Source organism: Morone saxatilis, unplaced genomic scaffold, assembly GCF_004916995.1.
Source record: "Morone saxatilis isolate NCDOM2014 unplaced genomic scaffold, NCSU_SB_2.0 Contig0, whole genome shotgun sequence".
In the NCBI taxonomy this organism is placed as follows: Eukaryota; Metazoa; Chordata; class Actinopteri; family Moronidae; genus Morone; species Morone saxatilis.
The window spans coordinates 5,981,808-6,007,516 of record NW_023339650.1 but is presented as its reverse complement, the minus strand read 5'-3'; the positions used below and the strand labels follow the sequence as shown (position 1 = coordinate 6,007,516).

General features: G+C 38.7%; 1 protein-coding gene across 1 annotated transcript in view; it reads left to right on the top strand.

Annotated features, from left to right (window-relative positions):
- The first annotated feature begins 13,056 nt into the window (after positions 1–13,056).
- Positions 13,057–25,709, top strand: part of olfm3a (olfactomedin 3a) — a 19,968-nt gene continuing 7,315 nt past the window's right edge. The window contains exon 1 of the mRNA XM_035653165.1: positions 13,057–13,374. Coding sequence (XP_035509058.1) covers positions 13,255–13,374 — 120 coding nt within the window. The 5' untranslated portion in view covers positions 13,057–13,254. The remainder of the gene's footprint in view (positions 13,375–25,709) is intronic.

The window sequence follows — 25,709 nt, the reverse complement described above, 5'->3', positions numbered from 1 at the left end:
AACTGTAGGCATCTGCTATTGCCCACTATGAGTTATTGTACTGTATAGATTGGTAATACTGTCACAGAGACTAACAGGTTGTTTTACACATCTGGAATGCCCACAATACATACTTAAATGATGTGATGTAATCTAATCTATTGTTCTCATTCAGCTTCACTCCCTCACATAACAAGTAATCTATCTGGGACATACAGCAGAGTACTTATGTTTATGTGACCAGTAAAGCCTTGACTAGAGAGGACATTAATGCTCTGGAATATGGAGACATTTTTGTTCCTTCCTTCAAGTGCTAGGAGAAATATTTTGTATCCGTCCAAAAGTTCAAAAGTGAAGACATCAAGCTTCTTCACACATTGTGAATTTTATTTAACAGCCTCATCACTTCAGCCCATGTTGATTAAAGACGGTTGTAAAGAAAGGCAGAGCCCTCTACCGCTGACTGTAACTGTATTTATTGACAATAAATCCCAGTAAATGAACACTGCAGACAGGAGCAGAAAATATTTCTTCATTTAAATTTGGAAAAACTTCGGAGGCAATTTTCCATTGAGACAGGAAATTAAAACACTCAGGGACAGTGGTGAACTGAAAGCTTCAGCTGCAGAGAGATAAATGGACTATTATTGAGCATTTGACCATAAGCCAGTCGGGCTGACATTTTAATGACACATTTCTGGGGTAATTTTACATCTGTGTGGATTGGTCAAAGAAGGAGTCACAGCACTGCTCTCCTCAAGGCTTTTGAGAGACTGAACTGACCACTTCTTTAATCACTCACAATGGCGGACGCAGGCTATTTGAGGGTCAGGGGCGAAAAAAAATAAAAAGGGCACCATCATGCAGAAAGTTGTGATGCATGTATGGTGAAACAACTTAGTGGGGATAGAATTAACAATCTAGAGGGCACTTTATCATGTTTTATCTACCGTATGAGCATCCAAGGGGGCAATTTAACCCTGCCCCCCTCGGAGTCCACCAGTTATCACACACACACACTCAGAAAGAATGTGTGCTTCTCACTTCTTGCCGATGCCGTTGATTTTGTCAGCTGAAATCAAAGACGTAGTACAAGAACCTTATCCCGGATGCAAAAATAGTGCCTATTCAATCCAATGAGAATTGGTAACCTGGAGCATACACCAAAAACAATTTCTAGCTTCTGGGTTTACTCCCTGGTTGTGAGGGCTGCTGAACATGAGCAGTAGTCTTTCTCCTGCAAGCTGCTCCTGCTCAGCCATTAGACTTTACATTGTAATGATGGATCAGATATTTTCATTGCTTTTCTCTGCTCAAGGACAGTTCTACAAAAAAAAACTTCCATAGATCCAAAATCCAAAATAGAAAGAGTCATAATTGAGCTTATTTGCAGTTCTCAAATAAATAGGTAAATAAATAAAATGGTTGCTTTGGGGAGCTTTTCCTTACCTGAATCCAGGGTTTAAGGACAGAAGGTGTACAAATTGTAAAGCCCTCTGAGGCAAATTGTGATTTTAGGCTATGTAAATAAAATCTGACTTGACTAGTAATAGCTGGTAATTGACTATCGAGGGGCGACATCCTGCTAACATTTTACCGTCTGTGGGGTTTTTCTGTTTTCCTTCAGTAAACGTTAAGAGTTATAAAGTTTCTGTGTTTTATCGTCTAATTTCTTCCTTGACAATATGGAAACACTGAGTTTATGAAAACTGACAAACAGGCCTTTTGTCTGTTCAAACACTGTTAACTCTGTTAGAAAGTTAGAAAGATTAGTTGCTGTTGCTACAGTGCAAATGAAAGCCTCACAAATATGTACTGTATGCGTGCGGAGACTCTAAAAACCTAAAATCCATTCATTTTTTCTCCTGTCAAACTACAATACAACAGGGTCAGAACAAATATTCAGTAAATGAGTACTAGAGTGGAATATTCAACAGAGATGAGAGCTTTAAATTACATGAAGAGTACCTGTAAATAACAATTGAATGTTCACCGTGTTGACCTTATTCTCAACAGTTACATCCATAATCTCCAAAGATATATCCACAAATAGTGGTATCAGCAATAACAGAACTGCTTGAGTTTTAATGGAAACATCTAGCCTTGAATAACCTTAGGCTGTGAGATTTGATCAACATGTGATCATCAATATATTCTCGAAGTCATTCTGGGATGAAATGTTGTAATTTATTCTGCTGTTGTGGCCCTTTTCTATCTACTTCTTCTTCGGTTAATGATGTCCTCTGTTTTCCCAGAATGACTTTCAACAATCCCCACAGAATAGGCCCCAACTTGTTGTATCCAGCTTTTGATTAAAAGTGTAGGTGGGGAGAGCAGTAGTGCTGGTGATGATACAAACAAGTAAATGAGAGTTTTTGTGAGTGATGCTCCTCATGAATTCAGATGTTTCTGAGAATGATAGGGTTACAGTTTGCATTGGAGGTGAGAATTGGATGCCCAATATACATTACTGTGAGACTGATTAATATAGGGCCAATATTAAAAAATTAAAGGGATGTTTTGGGTTTTGTGGGGTTATGTGAGGTACTTTTCTATAGTCAGTGTAGTACCTTCAGTATATGGTGGTTGGCACTTTACCTTGCCAAAGAGCCCTTTCTTACAGGAAACTGAAGAGTTTCTATCACTTTCTCATTCTTTCTCATCGTCATTGTTGCACACAGGAATTGCTGGTCTACCACTGCCTCAGTCTGCAGCAACTAATGTTAGTTTGGATCCAAACCAATGTGGGCCGAGAACTCTGGAAGATAAAATTATTGTTTTTGTCAAAGGAGCCTGGTGGCTTTGAAGAGAGCATAGACTGTCATAAATGCTTCTGTTCCCTGTGCAAAGGGCTATCTGACAACAAGGTAAAGTAGTGAATATATTCTAAATATAGAGTACACTTAAACTGATATTGATTTTTTTAGATGGGCCTTTTTTAGGTGGTGGATATGTTTTAGTGTGCCGATTGCCATCTATAGGTAATACACTGACTGTGGAAAACTATTGCATACATTCCCACTTGTAATTATCCCTTCAACTGCTGCCTTTGAATTAATTATTCAGAGTCATTAGCGAGTGTCATTGAAGGCTAAAGGCTTTAGTACAAAACTATTTGTAACTTCAGAAACATGAACTTTTGCTGAACCTTATAGTGCACAAGCAGTATGATTCAGCTGTGGTTCAGCATGGCCAAGCTGACATTTCCTCAAGTCATCTCAGTCATGCAATGAGGTAGTACGATTGTTTGTCCACACACTGCCGCAGTAAACAGTATATCATATCAAACAGTGGAAAAACAACATTATCATGTAGAGATAAGTGACCTGAGGAGAGGACTTGGATTGAAGAAAGACAAGCCTCTTAGATTTGCTGTGTGCATTCAATCTATTATGACTCATGCAGCACCACTGTTGAGCCAATCAGTGGAAAAATCAGCAGAATAATTCACCCTTCTTCTTCTTCTGTGGGGCATGGTATTACTGTAGGCTTTGGCTTGCATGAAAGATTGGACAGCAGACTCTCAGGCCCAGGAATGGCTCTACACCAATATTTTATAACCTGTATATAAGTGTTATATACAGGTTTTAGTGTTTGTCAGCAATGTTCCTTGTTCCTTTTTTCTCATTAAACCCCACGGCTCCAAATAGACAGGCAGTGCTTAGTTCCGTGAAAGAAGCAACAAGTGTCACATGGGTGTTGATTCACGTCTTTGATATTTTAGAGGCTGTTGTGGGTGGTGGGGTTTAAGTGTATGGACCTTATGCTATTAACACCTCTCTGATTGAACTGTGAAAAGTGCCCCTCATGCGTGGCTCTCCTGTCTCTGTCAGACCCCACCCAGCATGCTTGACCCCTTTTTATGGGATTCAGCCCAGTTTGGCTGGTTGAGTGAACTTTTATTCAGATTTCAGTGAGGACATTCTGAATGAGATTAAACACACACAGCACTGTTAGGAGGCTCCGCTAGTGCTCACTGAACTTGAATTATAATATAACATAATAACATAATTGTAACACTTTTCTTCAAGTCCCCCTACTTTGCATTTACAAACAGTATAAAAGCATTTCATAAAAGGGTTTTTAACACAGCAGATATAAAGACATTTTAAATTGTCATTAAGGTACAATATTTCTCTACAATTATAACATCTCCTATGATGACATATTTTATGTGACTGCACCTGTTTTTTACTATATTGTCATTATTCATAATCATTCATTATTATTGGCATCAAGAGAAGTTATAGTTCTTAGACATAAATAAACACTTATACTGGCTTACAACTACATTATGGTCTGTCATACACCATTTATTAAATGTTAAGTACTGCTTATACACGATAAATAAGGGGGCTGCATAGTTATATATGATGGTTGGGCATGCAGTTAAGATCAAATAACAATAGGGCTGACATTTTTCCCTAGGAATGACAAAACTATTGTATTTCATTGAATGAACGATTAAAGCATACGTTATCACAAATATTTGCATACTTAGGGCAATGTACAATATATCGTTTCACATTCGCCTATAGGTCACCGTATGTGACAGCAGTTGATGTGCACTGTAATGCGGTATGCAGTCTTTATTCCTGGGAAATCCTGAGGAAGAATCCTCGCTGACATACACAGAAATTCATTACAGTAGCTTAAAGTAGAAAGGCTTGTTTGGTTTTCAGTTAATTGCTCTAACTCTTTGGCTAAATTAGCATAATCTTGTAAGTGCCAGATGCAAAGGAAGCATGCATTAAACTCCCTAGTCAGACCGCAACTTGGCCAATACTTTCTTAGATATCAAATGTGACTTATAAGCAGAGGCATATTTTATTGTGGAGGATAATAAAGAGATCTATATTTAGTTCAGACAAAGAAGGAGTCATACTCCAGAGGCCACTCAACTTCTAGCATTCAAAAGGCAATTATATAAGAGCTAATTGGTGCACTGTACATTGTAATTAGCTGTGCACACTGGGATCAATGTGTTGTTGTTAAAAGTTTTTGAGCTTCATTTGAGAAGCAACACCATGTCAAGGAGACTATTTTATATCCTAAACTGATCATAAATAATAGCAGTATGCTTACCTCTCTAAAGTTAGTCAGTGGAATTAGAAAGTTAGCTGATTAGAGATCCAGCAAAATATCCAGTGAAAAGGTCACATACAATACCTTGAACTACAAATTACTTTTAATTTGTAGCATAAAATCTTCATTTAAATTTTAAATTTAAATTCTAATATTCCATCTTTGTGTATAGTTGAAAATGAAAGGACAGTGGGGAGAAAGGTGGTGGTGCTTCATCATTTTCAAAACGTTAGAAATTCCTCTTGGTGATTTATTTGCTTAGTAGAATCTTGACTTACACCTCCCTGGATTTCTTGTTAGCTTTGTTGCACCTGTTGGTAGGAGACAAATTACACCTTTATCATTGCCTCCATTTGGCCATGCAAGGGTGCTACTACTGAAGTGAAGTGCAAGTAGCATATGAGGCAACAGGTGTGAAGTATCAGCAGGCGGTAGAGATTCTGTGTATTTTCTACATAGGTTCTAGGTGTTGACGGAGTCAGTTTAGTACCTTTTCCACATGGGATCAGCCCTAACCAGCCATGTGAAAGATGAGTTTATTAGTCGGTAATGTTAACGATCCTGGAAGCAGCTCGGTGCTGCTTATGTTTTGGAGTGCAACTGTTCTTATTAGCACATGGAATCTGGAAACATCACGTAATTGCAGCACATCTCCGCTCACCTTCAACCTGAGCAGATCTAATTAGCCAGAGGTGAAAACACCTGTGTAGGCGGGCAGGACCTTTAAGGTCTTACAAACATGCTTACCTCATAAAACATTTTGCAAAACCTTTTCTGAATGTTTTGACACCAGCTTGCAGTCTTCTCCTTCTTTTTCTCTTTAATGCCGCTTTATAAACTTTTACAGCAGATTAATGAACCTCAGCGAGTTTAATCAGGAAGACTATTTTTATGCCTCATTCATTCACAATTCTGTCTCCCTCTCTCTTCTTGCTTCTTCTTAAAGGTCTGGTGTGTAGGATTTAGCGGCATCTAGTGGTGTAGCTGCAGATTGCAACTCCCTCGCTTCACCCTCACCTTCCAAGCGGCAAGGAGAAACTACGGTGGCAGTGAAACCAGAGCCAGTGCTTGGTTTGTCTGTTCTGCACTACAAACATAGTGGTTCAACATGGCGGACTCCCTGAAAGGCAACCCACTGTGTTCATTCATTCTAATAAGGTAACAAAAACATAACAATTCTTATTTTCAGGTGATTATACACTAATAAAAACAAACTTTGGTATATTATATTCAATTTCTGCCAAACTTTAAATCAGTCTAAATTTTAATGTGAAATTGTTGTGCCCCTCCTCCACCCCATTCACCATCAGTTCATCATATCCAGTACCCAGGGTTTCCTTTACTAATCACCCCTTTAAATAAGGTGACATTACGATGGGTTCCAAACGGCAAAGACTTTCTCATCTTTATTGTGTACATGCCAATAAATATAATTGTCCATTCAAAAGGAACTGCCATCAGCTGTTGGTGGCCGTTACTGATGTCAGTTGAAATGTGCATCACCCCTGTGCTCAAAGTGTGCATGTAAGTTCTTGCACATTACAATAAAAATCATGCCGGAAACCACCCATTAAAAAATCAGCACTACAGCACCACACCTGATCAATTTTCTGCTATGTGAAAATTACACTTAGCAGAACTGTTTAGTCAGTGAATGACAGCCTTAGCAGAGGTCCACTCAAAGATCCAAGTACTTTTCAGACCCACAAGCTCTGCAGAATGACAAAGGACCCCTCACATTGAATGTGCTGTTTCTTCCCCTCTGTTTTTTCTGTACCAGCAAACATCACTTGATGTTGCTGAGCAACTAATGCCAGTAAGGAGCAAGGGACAGAATGAAAAAGGAATAACACAGCAGACGGTATGGCAGAGGAAGGATGGTACAGCAATAGCCCATGAGGTTTTTTAGATGAGTCGAGCAAAAAAGGCAGGAAGGCAATTCTGGAACAAAATGCTAAGGAGACAGAGAAACGAGGAAAGGGAAAGTAAAATAAGCAGCAATGGAACAATTTTAATAAAAAAATGAAAATTGGTCTGACAGAGTTATCAAGCTCTGGCATGAAAAACATGAAACATGTATTTTTTTTATAGGAGCTATGGATTGCAAAGTAATGTCAGTCTGTATTTTATGGTTGCAAAAAGAGGAAGAGAAGGGCTCAAGAAGCTGGTGTATGTGTAATCAAAACAACTATTGTAATTATCTTTTCTTACTAAATGATTTACATATTGTATAAGAGGACATACACTACCATACACTGTATATACTACACATACATTTTCACCATAAAACAAATAATTAAATAAATAATATTTTGGGATCATTTAAACCATTTTATTGTTAATTGTTCACATTTGTATGTAGGTACTGCTTACATGTGATTTGAAATTGTCGGCTGTGTGTTTTAGTTCAATGCCATTAAAGGGAATATTCTTTGTTTGTTTGTGTGTGTGTGTGTGTCATGCTGGGTTTCACTGGTCAGTTGTGCTGTTTTCATGGTTTTCTGCAGGGCTCATTGTTGTCTGGATGCATTTCAGTGCCAGTGCTTGATGTTGTTGTCTTATGACCCGAGAGCTGTCATGATGTAATGGCTGCTGATGTAAAATGGGAGTCTGTGCACCAGTTTTATTGCCCTATTCTGTATTGTCTGTAGGTGCAAAAAATGGTGTGGGGACAGAATGTTTGAAGAGTGTCGATTGCAGGACAGGTATACGTTCATCTGAATTTCATCTGTTGTTTGCGCTTTGTTCCTACATCTATGGGCTATTATTTTGGACTGTAAAATAACCTTGTCCCCTTTGTGCTCTAAGTGCAGAAGCACTGATTTAAAAGCAGTCATTCAACCAGGGTATGCTTGTTCCCTATTCAGTTCAATTCAATTCAATTTTTATTTGTATAGCGCCAATTCATAACAGAATTATCTCAGGACACTTTTCAAATAGAGCAGGTCTAGACCGAACTCCTTTTAACATTTACAGAGACCCAACAGTACCACCATGAGCAAGCACTTGCGACGAGGGCAAGGAAAAACTGCCATTTAACAGGCAGAAACCTAGGACAGACCCTTCGGCTCTAGGTGGGTGGTCATATGCCCTATTGGGATGCTTCATGTCATAGCACATAGAGGCACTTGGGCCACTCAATGGCAAACCTCATATTAAACCAGTGAAAAGTCCAAGTTGCCCCCAGGTGCTTCTTTGGTTGCCTCAAATACCCCTCTGGTTTGTGTTGCTCTGGTGTGACCTTTTGCCAAAAGCTTTTAGCACATGAGACCCTTACTTTTCCATCTGATGGGGACTCTTGAAGAGACTCTTAATTCATGCTTCATTTTTGCCATAATGTCATTAAGAACATGTTTTTCCTTGTTTGTATGGTCAGTCTTTCCTTACTCTGTCCCAACTCAAGGAATATTTCATAACGCATGCACAGACCCACCCCCACATGGGGACTTCTTTGCCATAGTTTCCCATGCCCTTTACAGACAGTGTTCACGCCACTGTATCTAATTGTGTTGTACTTTATTGAACACTTGCTCAATGTCAAAATATACAATGCTAGGTTGGTATATTTTTTCAACTTGTGTAACTATGAATGAACTATAAATACTGTTCAGCTATCTGTCTGCATTGAGTAGATTTTCCAAGGGTTTACAAAAGAGTATAGCTCGACACTAAGGATTGTTTCTTCCGGAGGTTGGCTTACCGTTGCTTGTATTGAGTTGTATCTTTATAATGCTTGGATAAAACTTGGTGGCTTGATAGTGACTGACTGAGCTTTGGTGAAATATTGTAGTTATTGTTCCTTCTCTGTCTTTATTTGAGGATTTGGCACAGTAACATTCATGTTGCTTTTTTCTCGCTCTTGGCTGAAAAGAATAACAAGAGGAAACAGGACATTAAAATAGTAAAATTACATTCTGGAATCGGTCCGAGATGTAATTTTACAAATTTTTTTTACATGTAAACAAAATAAAAGTATATAAAAAAACAAGTCTTTTATATGTAGTAAGTGGTTCTATTTGATGTTATGTGTCACTTCTTTGACTTATTGTGGTGATTTTTTTGAGCAAACAGTCAGACTATCATTAATTCTAGTGTGTTTTTAGTGGATTTTACAATATTTAGTAGTAGCTAACCCACCTATAGAATTTCAGTGGCATTGCTTTTAGTGGGGTGTTACAGAAGGGTCTGATGCTTCTGCAGTTTTGCCATAAAATAATAACAACTGTCTTTGTTTGAGAATCATTACGTCAAAGCCCCAGATCATACTGCAGATTCATACTGCATGTTTTAGAGTGCCTGCTATGTGAAGGTAAGGTTAGCAAGACTACTGCCTGTGCTTTCACTCAGCCTTGTGTGTTGCTATCACTTATGAACTCAAGAGATGATAGATTACAATAAAGAACAAGTCCTTTGTGCTTAGCTAATGCTACAGGGAGTTCTACAATTTACACCAAAGCCACTGGAAGACAACACTTACTGTTGCTAGTATTGGTAAATCTTGTTTACCAAGACTCTGACTGACCACCTCATGACACATTCTTACTCCCCAGACTTCTCATTAGATGACTTCTGGGCAAATATATGCAGATGAACAGGCACATGCCACATTCATTTACACGTATCCACACACATGCTTATCCCTCAGTCATGCCTTAACCTTAAACCACCAGCTCGAATGTGCAAGGGATCTGGTCTTGTACATACACAACGGTTTGAATAATTGATACTCACCTCAGCTCTGTCATATTTTACAGACAGTCTTTGATAAGTCCAACAGAGTGTGATAGCTTTCAAGGACACCCAGAAAAGGGATAGGTAAAAACAAAAGAGAGAAAATGAGTCTGAGCTGTTTCAAAGAGTAAAAGAGCTGAGATGAGATGGACAGTTTTAATTTCCCAAACAAATAGCTCTGTCCGTTAAATTGCCTCTAATGGAATGGTGAATAATGCAGGAGCAGTATATATATGTTAACAGCATTACATATGACAAGCAGCAGAACATGCAGTTCACAAACACAATCTTTTGAAAGAATATATAAATAAGCCCATTGGTCTCCACTTCAAGGTCTGTTTAATTTTAATTACTCCAACTTGACCGTCTGAACTAGCTCTATTAAAACCTGCTCCATTAACACTCCATTATAGTGGTGTGCATAGGCATTGCACAACTCATGGATTGTTGTTTTTTCCCCTAATCTACTTTATAGATTGTATTTAATTCCCCTTATCATTTCACCCCAAAACTAGAGGTCACACTTGTCTAATTAACATGCAAACATGGATGTAAGCCTATTTTCTTTTCAGTGTCAAAGTTTCCTCTTCAAACAAATGGGGCTGAGGATGGCTCTGTAGAGCTCATTGGTAGGCAGTGCTTAAAGTGATGTATTGAATAGCAGTTTCATTCCCTGTTGCTTTAAACTATGACAGGAGATTTTGTTTCTGCTACAGAGGGAACACTGTGTTGCAGTCTGAACACAGCATGCCACCTAAAACAGTAGACTCCTCAAAACACACCAGATAAATTGTATGGAATTACAACCCAAATATCAGACATGGACTGTAGTAAAATGGGGATGAATAAGGAAAAGCAAAAAAAGCAGACAATAATCCTGATAATTGAATTATTTGGAAACAATCCACCTTTTGCATGTAAAAGTTGAGTGGATCTTTGACCTTGAGGGGAAGGTTTCCAATTTATGGAGATTCTAAGCTGCACATGCTCACAGAGTACAGCAAAAATGCTTATTTACCACTTCAGTCTCTGACTCCCACACCTGCGGTTGGGTGTCTGTAAGTGTAACCAGACACAAGCTGAGTAGGTAAAGCCGCAGTATGTCTACAGAACAATTAGCCCTCCAACACACCTCCAGTCGACAGCTTACAAGTAGGATTTCACTCATGTGTTCTTTTCCTCAATCTTCTCGACATGAATGCATCCTGTTTGGCACATAAAGTGAACATTTGTAAGAAAATATTGAAAGAAAGAAGATGTTTTACTAATGTGTCTAAATCTGTCTTATAGATACAAGATTAAGCAGCTCTGTGAGGCTATAGTAAGACACAGCGATTCTTTGTTTACCATGTTCAGTTTAGTGTGTTACCATGCTAACAGTTACAGCTAACAAAAACAAAAATAGCTCAGTTAAAAAAAAAAAAAAAACAGGACAATATAGAAAATAGTATATGTTGCAGGCACATTACACATTACACCTTGTAAAATAATGGCAGAAAAATCGGGTGTCGGCTCCAAACAGTTTCAGTGGAGGCTCAGTGGAAGGAAATATATATATATAATAATAATATATATAATATATATATACATTAGATATCACAAGGAGATCACATAAGATAGCCTAAATGTGTGTGATTTGGCTAAAGAGATAGCTCGGAGTTACAGTAGATTTGGGGAATTTTATTCTTGTGTCCCCACTTTCCCAGTTAAAAACTAATAAATGCCTTAGGGCAGACCTTTTTATGTATTTGGTGTATATATTTTATCATGTATTTGGGGGTATTTGTCGGTCTCTACGTACAGTCTCAGTCTTTGAAAACTCCGAATCTAAAGTGTTATCAGAGAGTATCCAAGCCAACAAGAACACAGAGATAATCCTGGTGGTCAAAAGAACAATCTTCCACTTGTCTATTGATTTAATTTGTAAGTATTTCTAGTGGTTCCTAAGACCTCCAGCAAAAAGTCAAAATTCTCATGAGGATCTACAAGCCAGGAAAAACACCCATAAAGCTAAAGTACTGACCTTTCACTGAGAGTGCTCTGCATTTTGAATGACGTGTCACTGAATATACGGAGCTACAGTGCAGGCAATAAGTGAGAAATGTTATAATGAACAACAACAACAATGAATAAACTGTTACAATCTTAGCTGTGGCATCTTGACAGAGACAATGCAAATTAAAACAAAAACCAAAGTGAGGAGAAAATTCATAAGAACACAGAAAAGGAGAGGAGGATGTAGACAGTGTGGAGAGATTCTTCTTCACAGCACTAGATGAGAACCCTCAGAGCAAAGTGTCACACAGCTGATGACCAGATTATCAAGACTGACTACAACTGCCAGCACTGCATCTCATGGCACTGTGCCGCTGCTTTTCTGGAGGCAGCCTCGTCACACTAGCTTGCACTGGCATCTCATCTCCCCACTGCTGCTCCACTGGTGAATAGATGTCATCTCAAGCATGAGATATTCATAAAACTATATGAAGGTAAGCACAGATGTATGCAGAACCCATCAGTCGACCTTGTAAATAAGGACCTCCCAGCTCCAGCTCTGAACGAGAGTCATAAAGACTTTCAGTGATGTTTTTTTGTTGCTGAAGCCTGTTTACTGTCTGTTTTTGATTCCTTGAAGGTTAGTTTAATGGCAACATAAAGTGTGAAAGTGGTGTGTAAATTGTGAGATGCAGAGCTAGTTTACATCCCTGAATTACACCTACTCTAAATCTCCAGCACGATGCCATTGCAACATGAATATTGATAGACATTTTTAAGTGTGTGAGGACCAATCTTACTGGCTGACATTGGGGCAGCGATAGAGGCAAATCATTTGTGCGAATGTGAGCTAATATTTGTCCATGGATACACATTAAAAGAAGGGACGGATATTCTTTGTTTTGATGTGATTTCACCCATTAGTTTTCATAGCCTAGTACAAGGCTGTTGCTTTTCTAAACCATCATTATCGTCCATGTTCAGTTGTTTGAGTGGAAAGAGTCAGATTACACACACTAGATTTTCAGCATCCAGAGTGCACAGTGACAGTAGGTGTGGGCACTGAAATCAACAAGCATTGTTCTTTCTTCTCTTCCCTTCATAACACAAATGAATAAAATCTGAAGGTGAACATGAAGGTCATCAAACTTCTGAATGCCACTAACAAGGTAGACAGATGAACAGATAGACAGACAGATAGCCTAGATAACCCCCTACACCCATCAAGTGATGTCACATCCTTGGTGCGCCTCCCCTGCAGTCTGCTGAAACTGAAATATTTGAATATTTCCTCCCTCGCTCAAAACTTTTTTCTTCGGTCGGCACTGCCTTCTTCAGTCGGAGCACCGGGGAGCGGTGGGTGTGATGCCGTTGAACGTGTGGTCGCTGTGCCGCCGTCTGAGCGCTCTCTCTGCGGCTCGACAACAGTGAACGCGCTGAGGTGAACAACAGTACAGGAGCTCTATGTTGAAGGACTGCACCTTGGAGAAAAGTGGATGCCCGGAGCCCGTAAGCATGCGGGTCCTGTTGAGCGTTCTGTACCCCGTCCTCTCCCTCACCATCTTCGGATTATATCCTTCTATGGTGAGTTTGTTATTTCATCTCCTTTTTCTAATTCACTTGCTCCATAGCAGATAGGTTGATATAGTTATTGCTCACCATTCACGGCTGTGTTTTATTCGGGTTTGAGGAAATACTGCATACTAGTTTCTCTACAGTAACCCTCGCCCCGATACGTGACAGTTTATTTTATGGAGGCAGTCATGCTAAACTTCCCTCAAAAGTCCTGCAATTTAATGTCGCCTTATTTCCCACCAGTAACGTAAACCTGCTTAGACTAGATTTAAGAAGCTTCACAAATGGTCAGGAAGCACTACACTTCGGTGTGTGTTTAATGCGCCTAGCTGCACTTATTTCCATAATAATTCTTTTAAACTATGAATAATCAGTATGCCTGCAGCCCTCCTCCACAAAGGTGGGCTGAAACAAGTAGTATGAATCAATTATGAAACTTCAGCGCAGAAAATGCAGCGCTAGTTAGTAGATTATGTGTATGACGAATTTACACACAGATCATATTGATTCATGTGAAGGTGGTGGAGTGAGGTTTTTTCTTTTTCCGATAAGCAAGGAAACATTAAACTGCCACATTTTTTAAGGCAGATTTGCGCACCATATTTTCTAAGACAAAATGTACTGTATCAGTCATACAATGAGCAGAATATTGAATCAGCGTCTTACTTCCCTGAATATGTAACCTCTATAATTGTATGTGCCAGAATCGTGTTTATGTTGAAACACATTATTTCTTTGTGACTAATCACCTTTTATTATTCGCCCATCTCGCCCACTTGTGGATCTTCTTCTGTTTGTAAGCTAAATGGCTTCTAATGCAATTGTGAGAGCAAGTACATTAGAGGACACATTGATTGTTTACTGTGTACATTACATGGTGATGCTTAAGACCTAAAGATGCTTCCATTTGTGCCATATATAACCTAGACAGTAGTTCAGCAGGAGAATAGCTATGTCTCAGTGACATAACCTCTCCATCCATCATCAAGGACTGTCACTCTTCTGTCTTAATTTAACACTGGGCTCCCGTTTCTGCCAGTATATGGTTTATCTTTGTGCTTAACCTTAAGCAAATTTGAGGTAGATGGAATGGCACAGTCAGTTCTGTACTAAAGGAAAGATGACAACTCAAAGTCTCTAATGATTAATGGATAAATCAATGTGTTGCTCAGGGTTCTTCTGGTGGTCAGGCTGTAGATCTGTCCACTCTCTGGTGGTGCTGAAACTTGACTGCTCGAGTTCCCTGGATCTGCAGCCACCCACAGAAAAGGGGAAAACATTATCCATCATTTTATGTGCAGTTACCATTCTAGCGCATAATGAGGCTGACGAGAGTACACTCAATGGCAGGTAGTGCTTTATTCAGAGGGTTGAGATCCTTGATCTTCTCCTAGTCGTGAAACAATTAGACAAATAATCAGTTAGTCCGTAGACAGAAAATTAATTGATGGCAGTTTAGTTAAGCAGTTCATTCTTTATGTCATTTATCATGTGGAAATACCAAATGTCTCCTATTTGCAACACAGCTCCTGAGAACATGCTGCTTTTTCTGTTTCATATTATTTCAAATGCCTTTGTTTTGTCACTGGTGGTTGTTCAATTGCAGCCCTTTGCATCCCTGGTCTATAAGTTTTTGTTATTGCGTTAACAGAGAGCTCTACTGTGTCGTTCTCTTTATATTTTTGAAATCTGCACTGGTACCTCTGGTTACCTCTGATGACAATCATTCAGCTCAGCTTCTATCTTTCATCTGTTTGTGATTAAATCAATGAATGCCATTGAGGAATATGAGATATTGCTGAAGCAAGAGCTGCATGCAAATTGCTAGCACAGCCCCAAAGGCCTCTGTGCTTCAGTGTTTAAAAATGATCTGGAAAGGCAAACCTTTTATGGTATTACACTAAGCTGGAAATTATTAAGCTGTCACTCACAGGCTGTCAGACCTTGTACACAAGGCTTTGTTCATCTTAGTAAGGGGTGGCAGCCTCTACCTCTTGGCAATTAAGTTTATGTGTTAGTGCTGCCTTTTGTTTTTTTTTCATACAGGTTGAGTTTAGCAACTTTAAAATGACCTATTTCAACTGAGATCTATTCTGGATGAGCTGGCTAAAGCTAGGGCTAATGGTATGGATTTTCCTTTGTCGTGGTGTGGCATCCGGTTAGGCAGATTTTACCTCAGCAGTGTACACAATGGATCCCTAAGGAGCTTTTGTGAGAAAATGAAATATTTGCATAGTGTAGTTTTCCCTTATGGTCTGTGCCAGCCGGGTAATTACACAGTGGCTGCTAACGGCACTGTGTTACTCTCATTATGATCAAAATGATGACTGGAATTTGTGTTTTATGATTACGCATTATATGCTGCACCTGCAGGACATATCGATTGGAGGAGAAAGAGAGACTTAATAGACTTCAGGAGTCTGACGTCAGGCCGGTGCTAGAATTCAATTGCCCACTTAAAATTCAAAAGACATATCTTTATTCAGTTGTCACAGCTAATGGCTGTAATTTTGTCTAAAAAAATCCATTTTGAGATTTCAGGTTGAATCACATTGATTTTATTTAAGTTATATTTCATGTTTTTTCAACATTGTCTTTCAATATAACCCCATTTTATGATCTGCTAATGCCAGTATTAAACAGGCTGTGGTTTTTCCATGTGAGTAGCTCCAGTATCCCCAGCTGCAGCATCTCATTATAGCAGCATTTGAAATCCAGTTATAGTTACTAGCATTCATGACTTAACTGAATGTGTTTTTTAAAGCTCAAGATCAAATGAGCAGTAGATAGAGGGACTATGCAGTTTTTTCTGAGGACATGGCTTTTGTGCAAATAGTGCCATGTTGTTCCCTGGGATATAATCAGTTCATCAACAGCAAACACATGCAAACTATTGTGCCTTTCTTAGAGTACATCATAAACTTTAATTCTCCTTAATGATTTCACACCTTGGTGGATGAACAAACAAATGATCGAACAAAATTTGCACCATGTATGAATAATGTGGATGTTTATGAGCAGCTTCTCTTGGGGATTCAGTTACAACACCAGTGGGATAAAGCTTTGTGTGGGCACTTGCCCTCTGTGTTAGCCACTGTGAGTAGGTGGCTGCATTAGTAGGTGGCAGGCAAGCATACACACCCACATGCAGTCACATTCACACACAAAATCTAATCCACTTGTAATGTAAATGAAAGTTTTGCCAATTTACTGAGTTTTCAGCCTCAGCTTCTGTTGACGGGTTTCAGGTTTTCATGTATGATCTAAACCTTGATCACACATGGAAAATGTGATCATAGCTGCATAGATTGGGGAAAATCCTGCAGAACGAGATGTTACATACTGTCACTGATATGACATCCTGTTGATCATTAATCATATGAAGCATAGAAAGGCATTCTTTGAAGTTACTGTTCAATGTAGAGCTGAATGATTTGTCTGCCAGGAGCTGATGTCATTTCTTGCTTGTTTGAGATCCCTTTTCATTAGCATTTAGGTGGATGATACACTTAGGCTTAGAAGGAAAATGTGTCTGTCTGGCACAGATGTCATATTAAAAGATGAGAGATGCTGTGGGGGCACACATGCACACAACCATTTAGTAATACAAGAAAAAAAGGCTGGAGGTTTCATATTTCACATCACTGTTTCCACCAGGGGCCAAATCAAAGACGACACCTTCTAACTATGTTCAGTATGTGTCAACACAAACAAAGCAAACAGCTAGCCACAGGATTGCCAGCAAAGTCATTAGTTGTGACGCTGCATGTTTCATGTTTGAAGTAGGTAGGGGGTTGTCAGAGCTGATGGACTGGAAATAAAGAAAGTAAGTCCACTGGTGATGGATGTGAACCGTTTATAGCAGCAGCAGGGTAAATACATGGTGCTCTCTGCTCGGACTCAGAGAGATGTAAGACTGCATGATCCTGTGTGAGGTTATAATGAGTTTTCTGTCACTTTATTTGAATAGGCTTTAGGATGTGTCACTTGTTAGGTATGTGGGGCAGGCACATTTTGTGAATAATTCAGTTGAGCTTATGTTGTTGTCAGGCAAATGAATTTATCCTGTTGATTAGTAATAAGGCGTCTAAGTACAGACAGTGACAGATAACCACCAGTTGCCTCTGAACATTTTTATGTTCCTGCATTGTGCTGTTTTACCCCTTTCAGGTTTCTAGTCCTTATTAGACATTCCAAAAAGAGCTACATCAATGGAAGTAATATTAATGTATATAATTATGACATGCTTAAAATCGCTGTGTTTTTATGTGTGATGATTATGCCTCTTTAAAATGACTTTCCCTTGTTTTGTGCTCTTTTTCACTCCTCTGGGTGAATGCTTCTTAGTTAATAATAGTCTAAGCATAATTACAGGAGTTGAGACGTGATGTTAAAACTACCAGGGGCATAGTTACGGCCCTCTCCCTCTGTTCCCCTTATGATTACTCTAATTACAGTCCAAGCAGTCTCTGTATCAGACGCATATCACTGGATAAGAGCTGAAATGGAAGACATTTGTGGTCTCAATAAATTTATACTGTACTCAATCAACCAGTGAGATGATTATGGGCTATGCTTGTTAGATTCTTATTAGCGAAGATAAAATGTAGTATAACTTATTAAGTAGCTTTAAACAGAGAGGTAGCTTTAGATTGATGATAAAGCGCTATAGCAGAGTTTAGTTGAGTTTGATTTGTGTTACCTAACTTTAACAGGTAAAAAACACAGACTTTTTAATGTTTTCAGCTCACTTGTTTTAAAATGATCTTATAAAAGTGATCTTTATAATGCACTTATTCAATTCAGTTGTTTTTTTTTATTGCTGTGTACAGCTAATTAGTCCTTGTATTTTAAGTATGATACAGAACAATGTGGATGTGCTAGTTGTGAATGGAGCTTTTTGACTTGTAACCCTACTAACTAATGAAGTTAGTTAATGATATGTCCTTTGGCTTTGGAAGTTAATGCTTAAGTTTAAGTTATTATTGGAGGTAGTAAGATACTAAACTGTGCATTGTAACAATTGCAGCCTATGTTAGAGCATATAAACACACCATTTTATCCACTCCTTACACTTTTACTCTTGTGTTTTTTGAAAGGCTAGAAATAAAGACCTGCCTCTCACTCTTTAAATGTCAAGTATCACACTCACAGTCCCGTGCACACTGCTTCAACATTTGGAGAAATCCAAAGCTTGGCAGGCCTGCTGTGCCTAGTTTCGGTTGCTAAGCTATGATTGGAAGATCACTGTTCAGGGCAGGGGTTTAACGAACAGCCAATTGTTGATTTCAAGTATATTTACTATACAATAGAGGTCAACACCATACTATAATGTTAATAGCAATTGTCAGGTTTTGGTATAAGTTCTTCCGAATCAAAGAATTCTTTCTCATAATTTTGCACAGCATTAGTGATAATGTGACCAGTTTCTTCATCAGCAGTAGCCTCAGACAACATGAAAGAGTCCCCAAATTAGTTCTGCAGTTAACTACTGTATATTTACAATGCATGCCCATACATCCTTTTATTTAAACCAACGAGGCACATTCTCTCAAAGTTGCTGAAAGGCATTTTAAATCTGAAAATCCCTAACTGAAGTAAAAGTTTAAAGAAAGTAGTTACAGCAAATAAATTGCAATATTACTTCAAAGAACCTCCTGGAATGCACTGACCATACTAATGGGATGGAGTTTATAGCAGTACTCTGATGGTGTTAGTTTTAACCAACTAAATCCTATAATTGCAATTATTGTGCATTGCCCTGCTGATTCCAATACACAAACATACTTCGAAGTTTTTGCATTTTTGGCATACTCTTCTGCCTCTACATCAGAATGGAGGCTGGAGTGGAGAGTGTTTTTCCGCAGCTTCAACATCCCAACATACTGACACCACTGCGGAGCATAATTAGAGGGAGAAATTTCAAAGGTTGCTAAAGAGCAAGAAATAATCAGGTGAGCCAACTTTGCTGCAACATTTTATAAAAATTCTGTGACATAAATGTGGCAGGAATGTCCTTTTACCAGATTTCTGAAACTGTTGAGAGTTTCTTATGCAATACTAATGAGCATGCACTTACTTTACAAACACTTACACTGAGAAGCTGCCAATACATGGGCATGTTGATGAAACAGATTTGATTTGGGCATCAATTAAAGAAGTGTTCTCATCCTGACAGACTTCTCCACTAGAATTATAATCATAATAAGTAAAAAAAAATCCAATTACAGGACCTCCTCGGGTAAAACCAATCCCAACACAGTAATGCTTAAGATGAGGGTGCTTAAAATTTTCCAGTCTTATCATCCTATGTTTTAATTTTGGCTACATCAATTTACCATATTTACTCCAGTAACATTCTGGTGAGTGTGGAGGGTGTTTTCTACGAATAAAAGTGTATTCATTGTAGGTAGAGACATCCTCAACCTGACTTCATTTCATCCTACTGACATATAAACTTACATCAGAGGACTGTAACAGCGCTGCTTAGTATTCTGCTTGTGTATGCATGTGCCATTCAGTGTGGCCTGGAGCTGTCCACTGGCTTTACTCCACCGATAATGTTGGATGACTGTTTCATTATCATCCTCCACGGTGCTTGTGACTGACATGTCGTCTTGTCCAGTCAGAAAACTCATTGAAGCACACCCTAGAGAAGAAGTACGAGGGTGTGAACAAGATAATGCTGTAGCTCATTCAGAGACTGTCTGGGTCAGAATGTGTTGAGCTCCTGCAGAATTATCTATTCAATCTTCTCTTCGCTGGGGTCAAAAAAGGCAAGAAGGTGGCACGCCTCTAGGAAATTAATCTCCCTGCACGCCTTTCATCACAGTCACATCTGAGAGAAAAGATGGCTTTCTCTTTTGCTGTGTCTTTTTTCCCTCCCTCTTTACCTCCGTAGTATGCAGCATCTCTTTGTCAGTATCTCACTAGACCCTTTTTGGACTCAGGATTATAGCTGCCAGGATTGCTGTCGCTGCTGTGTTAAGGGGTGTTACCATTTGTCATTGCTGTCTTAAATGTCTGCATCAGTCTGGTTACAAAGATGGCTGCACATACAAGTTCATCTTCCCCTGCCATTAGAGCCAAAATGTTAACTCATTTAAGCAGTATGATCATCAGTTACAGTACTGACGTGCACATTCCACTTCACTTGCCTCCAATACCCTGGTGGGTTTTTGTTTGGACAGGTTGATAGATGACTGGATAGATAGCATCTGTTTAGGTCTCTGTCTTGTGGCAGGCAGGACAGCAGCATTGCTGTGATATGAGATTTAGTTTTATTGGCATCTCTGGCACCTGGCTTTGTTTCTAAATGTATTAATAGGACTTGTTTTATTATTTTAATGTCACATAATGCTAATTTTAACCTGCTAATACGAGTTTAAAAACAGGTTGCTGTAAAGCAAAGTAGACACATTTTTTCCTGCCCTGTTGTAGTCTGTCTGAAAACTGCTATAAATCGCTGAACAAAGCGAGATGTCAGTACAGTGAAAATGACTTAATTGACAATTCAGCAGTTCTGACATGTCATGGACATATATATCCAATAGTAACAAAGGGTAAAGTCTTAACGGCATGTGTGACTTTTAAGAGACATTTCCAGTCTATCACCTTATACCTCCATTCGTCTGTTATGACCTGAGAACTGTTGGGATGAAGGTGTCACTTGAGACATTGCCAGCTGAGAGGAAACTTATACAGCCCCAATTTGATATGTTACTCTCAAGTGACAAAACAATGATAATGGCTTCGTATTAGACTATTTGTGTCCATTTGTTGCCTTTCTGCGGCTCCAGCTGATGCGCTGAGGGAGTTACCCTTTTGTGCTATTTATCCAGACTGTATTTATAACAGATTGATTTCTGCCACGCCACTGACAATCTTTTAATTTTTTTTTGCGCCAGCTTCTCACCTGTGGTATCTCTCTGGGGAGTGCCTCACATTGCTAGACTCATACTGCTGCAGCTTAGCAAATGGAATCAGCCATCATGAGACTGGCAAAAGAAATTAGATCAAGAGACCAGGGCTACACTCAGCAGGGTGGAGATTAATTTATAGTGCAGTCAGCTACAGTATATATACTTTGAATCTAGTGGCTAAAAATCTAAATATCTGGTGTAGAAAATCTTAAAAGAAAGTCACAGAATAAAACCCACTAATTTATCTGTTAATTTAATTGTTAACACTGAGAGAAAAGAAATGCAGGGCAAAATGACCCAAAGAGGCCCAAACAAGATTCCTTTAATTGGAATTGAATAGTATGCATGAAAAAGTAAAGCAGGGAGCAACACAACCTAATATTCCTGTCTTCTGAACGGTGTTTTTAGAACTGTAATCGTAAATTACTCACAGACATGGGTGAGGGCACAGGAAGTGATTTGGATCTGATGACAGCAGCTAACTCCCCCTGACATCATTTACTAACTCAACCTTAACCATATTACCCATATTAACCTATCCGTTCACTTTCACTCCCTCATCAACCCCCTATGTCTTTCCCTCAATCACACAAAAAGGTTGATGAGGACAAAGTTAATTGTAAGTGTGTAGTAGCCACAGTAAAATACATGTTGATGACAGAATAACAAACAGAAATGGGATTCAATTAGGTGTGTAATTGGCAGGATACCTGTCTGTTGTGAATAGTATGAATCATATCTTCCACAGGGAGAAATTCATTACCATTATTATTTACGCTTCGTGTGTGTGCTGTTGACTTTGATTCATGATTTCTAAAGTCAAGTCTGCCTTTGTACAGCATGCCAGCTGTGAGCAAACAAAGTTGGCCAGCTGAACACAGTCGTGGCGGTGACGGGCCATTTCTGAAGAAAGTCTTACAAACATAATTTTCTTGATAATTAAAAAGAGATTAGGGTTTATCACTTAAACTTACATTTTTACTACTAAAACTTAAGCAATAGTTATGGTAACATGCATATATGTAGGCCTACTGTTTCGATTAAATACTTCAACAAATGTATTTATTGACAATAATGGAAGTGTAACAAACAGGAAACTCAACCAGTATTCATTGTAAAATATACACTATATTTTAAGACTTTAGATATTACCACAGGTTTTCCAAATGGTTCCAAAGCAAATTTGGAAAACAAAAAAAAAAGTAAGTAAAGAAATGTGAAAACATTGGTAAGGGGCTCTTTGTGTGCCGTTCCAAGTGTGGCAGGGGCATGAGAAAGCAATAGCACTTTTGGTGATTTTGTGGCCAGGTCTTAGCATGCACTTGAGGTGGGAACAGAAAGAGTGAAATATGATGCATTACAGGAAGGTATGTCGAAGGCTGTGACAATCATGTCCAATCACATTAACTTCTTTCATTCCCTTTAAACACAGCTCTCCCCATCATGACACACTGACAGTTTGGTAATTGTGTGGAGAGTTTCAAATATCCTGCCATAACTCTTAAAGTTGAATTCACATTTCGTCATAGCAATGGTCTATACAATAAGTGCCATAAAGAAATTTTTTTTTTATGTTAAATATTTTCTTTTTTCTGTTTTTATTTATTATGCATAAATGATCCTGAAATTACAGTGCACCACTGGATTGGCAGCACTACAACCTCTACCACGTGTCTCCTAGCACTGGCGCATGGCGAGTCACCGAGATGCCAAAGTCAGTCAACGAAATAACTTCAGTGTGCCCCAGGAAAATGCTAGTTTGCTGGTGCAACACTGAGTTTCGTGCCATGCCCTGACACCAACATAGACCCCTCTATTAGGCTATACTTATGTACAGCTTAATGTTAGCAGGCTAAGGTCAGCAAACGTGCTCACAATGACAGTGCTAACATGCTGATGTTTAGCAGGTTTAGACAAAATTTAATTACAATCCACCCAGACGTTTTTGGGGCCTTTACTCAAAACCACAAATGTCAACTTCATAGTGGTGCCAGAGGAAAAATCAGGGATCACAAAGTCATTGAGCTACATCGTCTGGGAACCATAACTGTCCGTACAAAATGTTTGGCCTATCCATCAAGTAAATGCCACGTTGCTTGTGTGGTTATAAAAGCTTTGTTCCAATGTGACTACAACCAGCCACAACAGAGGCAGCCAGTATACTAGCCAATAAATGTTACTACAGGTTTTAAAAAGCCCCTAATAAAAAGGCAGACTTTTAGCAATATTAGGCTAAGCCAAGCACTTAGAGTAAACTAGTCCTGCAATAAACACAATAGAACACAAAACAATAAACTTGTGGTTGACCACAAATTAATAACCCATAAAATGTAGCATTTCATGTTACGTTATGTTGAAAAATACCTCCCTTTCTTGTCATCTGGTTAAACTTTGTTGGCCAGATGAGATACATTCATAATATACAGAACTGAAAGTGTCAATCTTGGCTTCACTGAATCATGAAAAGTTTGAGGGCTAATTCCCAGTTCAATCAGATCGCCTCATAAAAGTCCAACCTTAATAGGCACTAGAAGTGAGACTGACCTTGTGTGCAGCAGTAAAAGTAATGAAGTCATGATCATTCATTATTAGTGGCTACTGGCCTGTCTGATAATCTTTGAGTCAGTAAGTTATATTAGATCATTCAACAATAGGGGTCTATTTTTCAAATAACAGACCATTGTTAGATAACCCTGTGGGATGTTGAGTGGATATCATAACATGAATTGCACAAGATGATGGTTTCTAAGATTATAGGGTTACATTTTTGGTAAGACTATCAAAGAGATGTAGAGGCAATGCCATTGTAACTCTACAGGCCATAATTTGTGATATTGTTGTATCATACTTTGTTATATAGTAAGGTGTTACTATTATTGTGTTATGTGTTTGTTTCTAGAATGTAGAGCACATAATAATGTCATCCTAAAAGAGTCCTCAGGAGTTATGACATGCTGCACTGAAACATATGTGTCTGTATATTGTTTTAAAGAAGAAACTTCTAAAAATGTCAGGAAGTGAGATTTAAAATCAACAACCTAACTCAATGTAAATAGAAACTCTACTATTAATACAATTGATGTGTTTTTTTGTTTGTTTTACAGGGCTTACCTTTTATTTGCATTGCATGAAACTGTATTTTACAAGTCATGTGGCAAGTCAACAACTGCTAGCTAATGTATTTTCTTGGCGTGATTTAATGCTTGTAAAGATAGTCACAGGATCAGTTGTATCAGTCTTAGCATAGGTATCTAGCATAATAGTATATAGCATAATATCTCAGGTAGACTTTTAAGAAAAAAAAAAAGGGTTAATACATCTTAGTGCTGATTGAGAATGTTTTTAAATTCAGGTGAAACATAGAAACAAGTGGCCTCAGCACTATAGGCTCCTTTTTTGATAAAACATGGAGGAGTGATACATTTTGCTGTTGTTTGACTGTAAATATATTGCATACTGGCACAAAATGTTGTCTGTTGGCAACTTTACTCAAAAAATATTGATGACTACTGTATAGCAGCCTTCAAAAAGCCATTAGTCAAAGCCTGGCAAAGAAAGATCAAGAATAAGAACTACAGAGGAACATGAATGTGTCTTGGCAACCTGTTATGTTTTTTGTGTGCAGTACATATTGAATGTAACCACTCATGCGTGTGTGTGTGTGTGTGTGTTTGTGTTTATCTGTGTGTGTGAGGCCTGTATAGAGAGTAAAACTCGGCAGGGCAGCTGGGGAGAGCTTTGAGCTGCTGGATGCTGTTTTGTGAGGATGATTAATGACTAGACTTTGGTGCGCAGCTCTGTGAAACCATTGTAGCCTTGAAGCCTGATCTTCTTCTATCTAACGTAGTGAGAGATAGAAAACATTGAAAAATTAGTCCTCGCCTCATCAACAACAGTTTCATAAGTAAATTACAATTCTATTAAAATGCACAAGGTAATACAGGTTGTTCCTCAGGTATGATGCGGTTATAGTTTGGCCTAATCAAATGAGTCATGTCTGCCAGTGCTTGTATAGAACCACCCTCTTATGTCCGTGCTGTCATGCATTAATAAGTGATTTTTAATTAATAGGTAAAAATCAGTGAGATGGATTGTACTGCCAGTGCTATCTATCAGCCTAACCCTTCATCTTCTATTTTCCTTCATTTTCTCCTCAGTACACGTTGGTGCCCTCCCTGTTTATCCCTAACCTCATCTCATCATCTTATGCTTGCTGTCTTTGCACTTCTCTATAGTGATATATCTGCGTGCATGCCTGCTCTTCTACCTCTATCTCTTTCCCGCTAATTGACAGTGAAGTTCTCTTTCCCGTTCTTTGTCAGCATTGTCCTCTTTTCTTTGTTTATTTTTTCAGCTACTGTTTACCTGCAGTACATAACCACCTCTTCAACTCTTCTGTTTGTTCATAAACCCCCCCGCCTC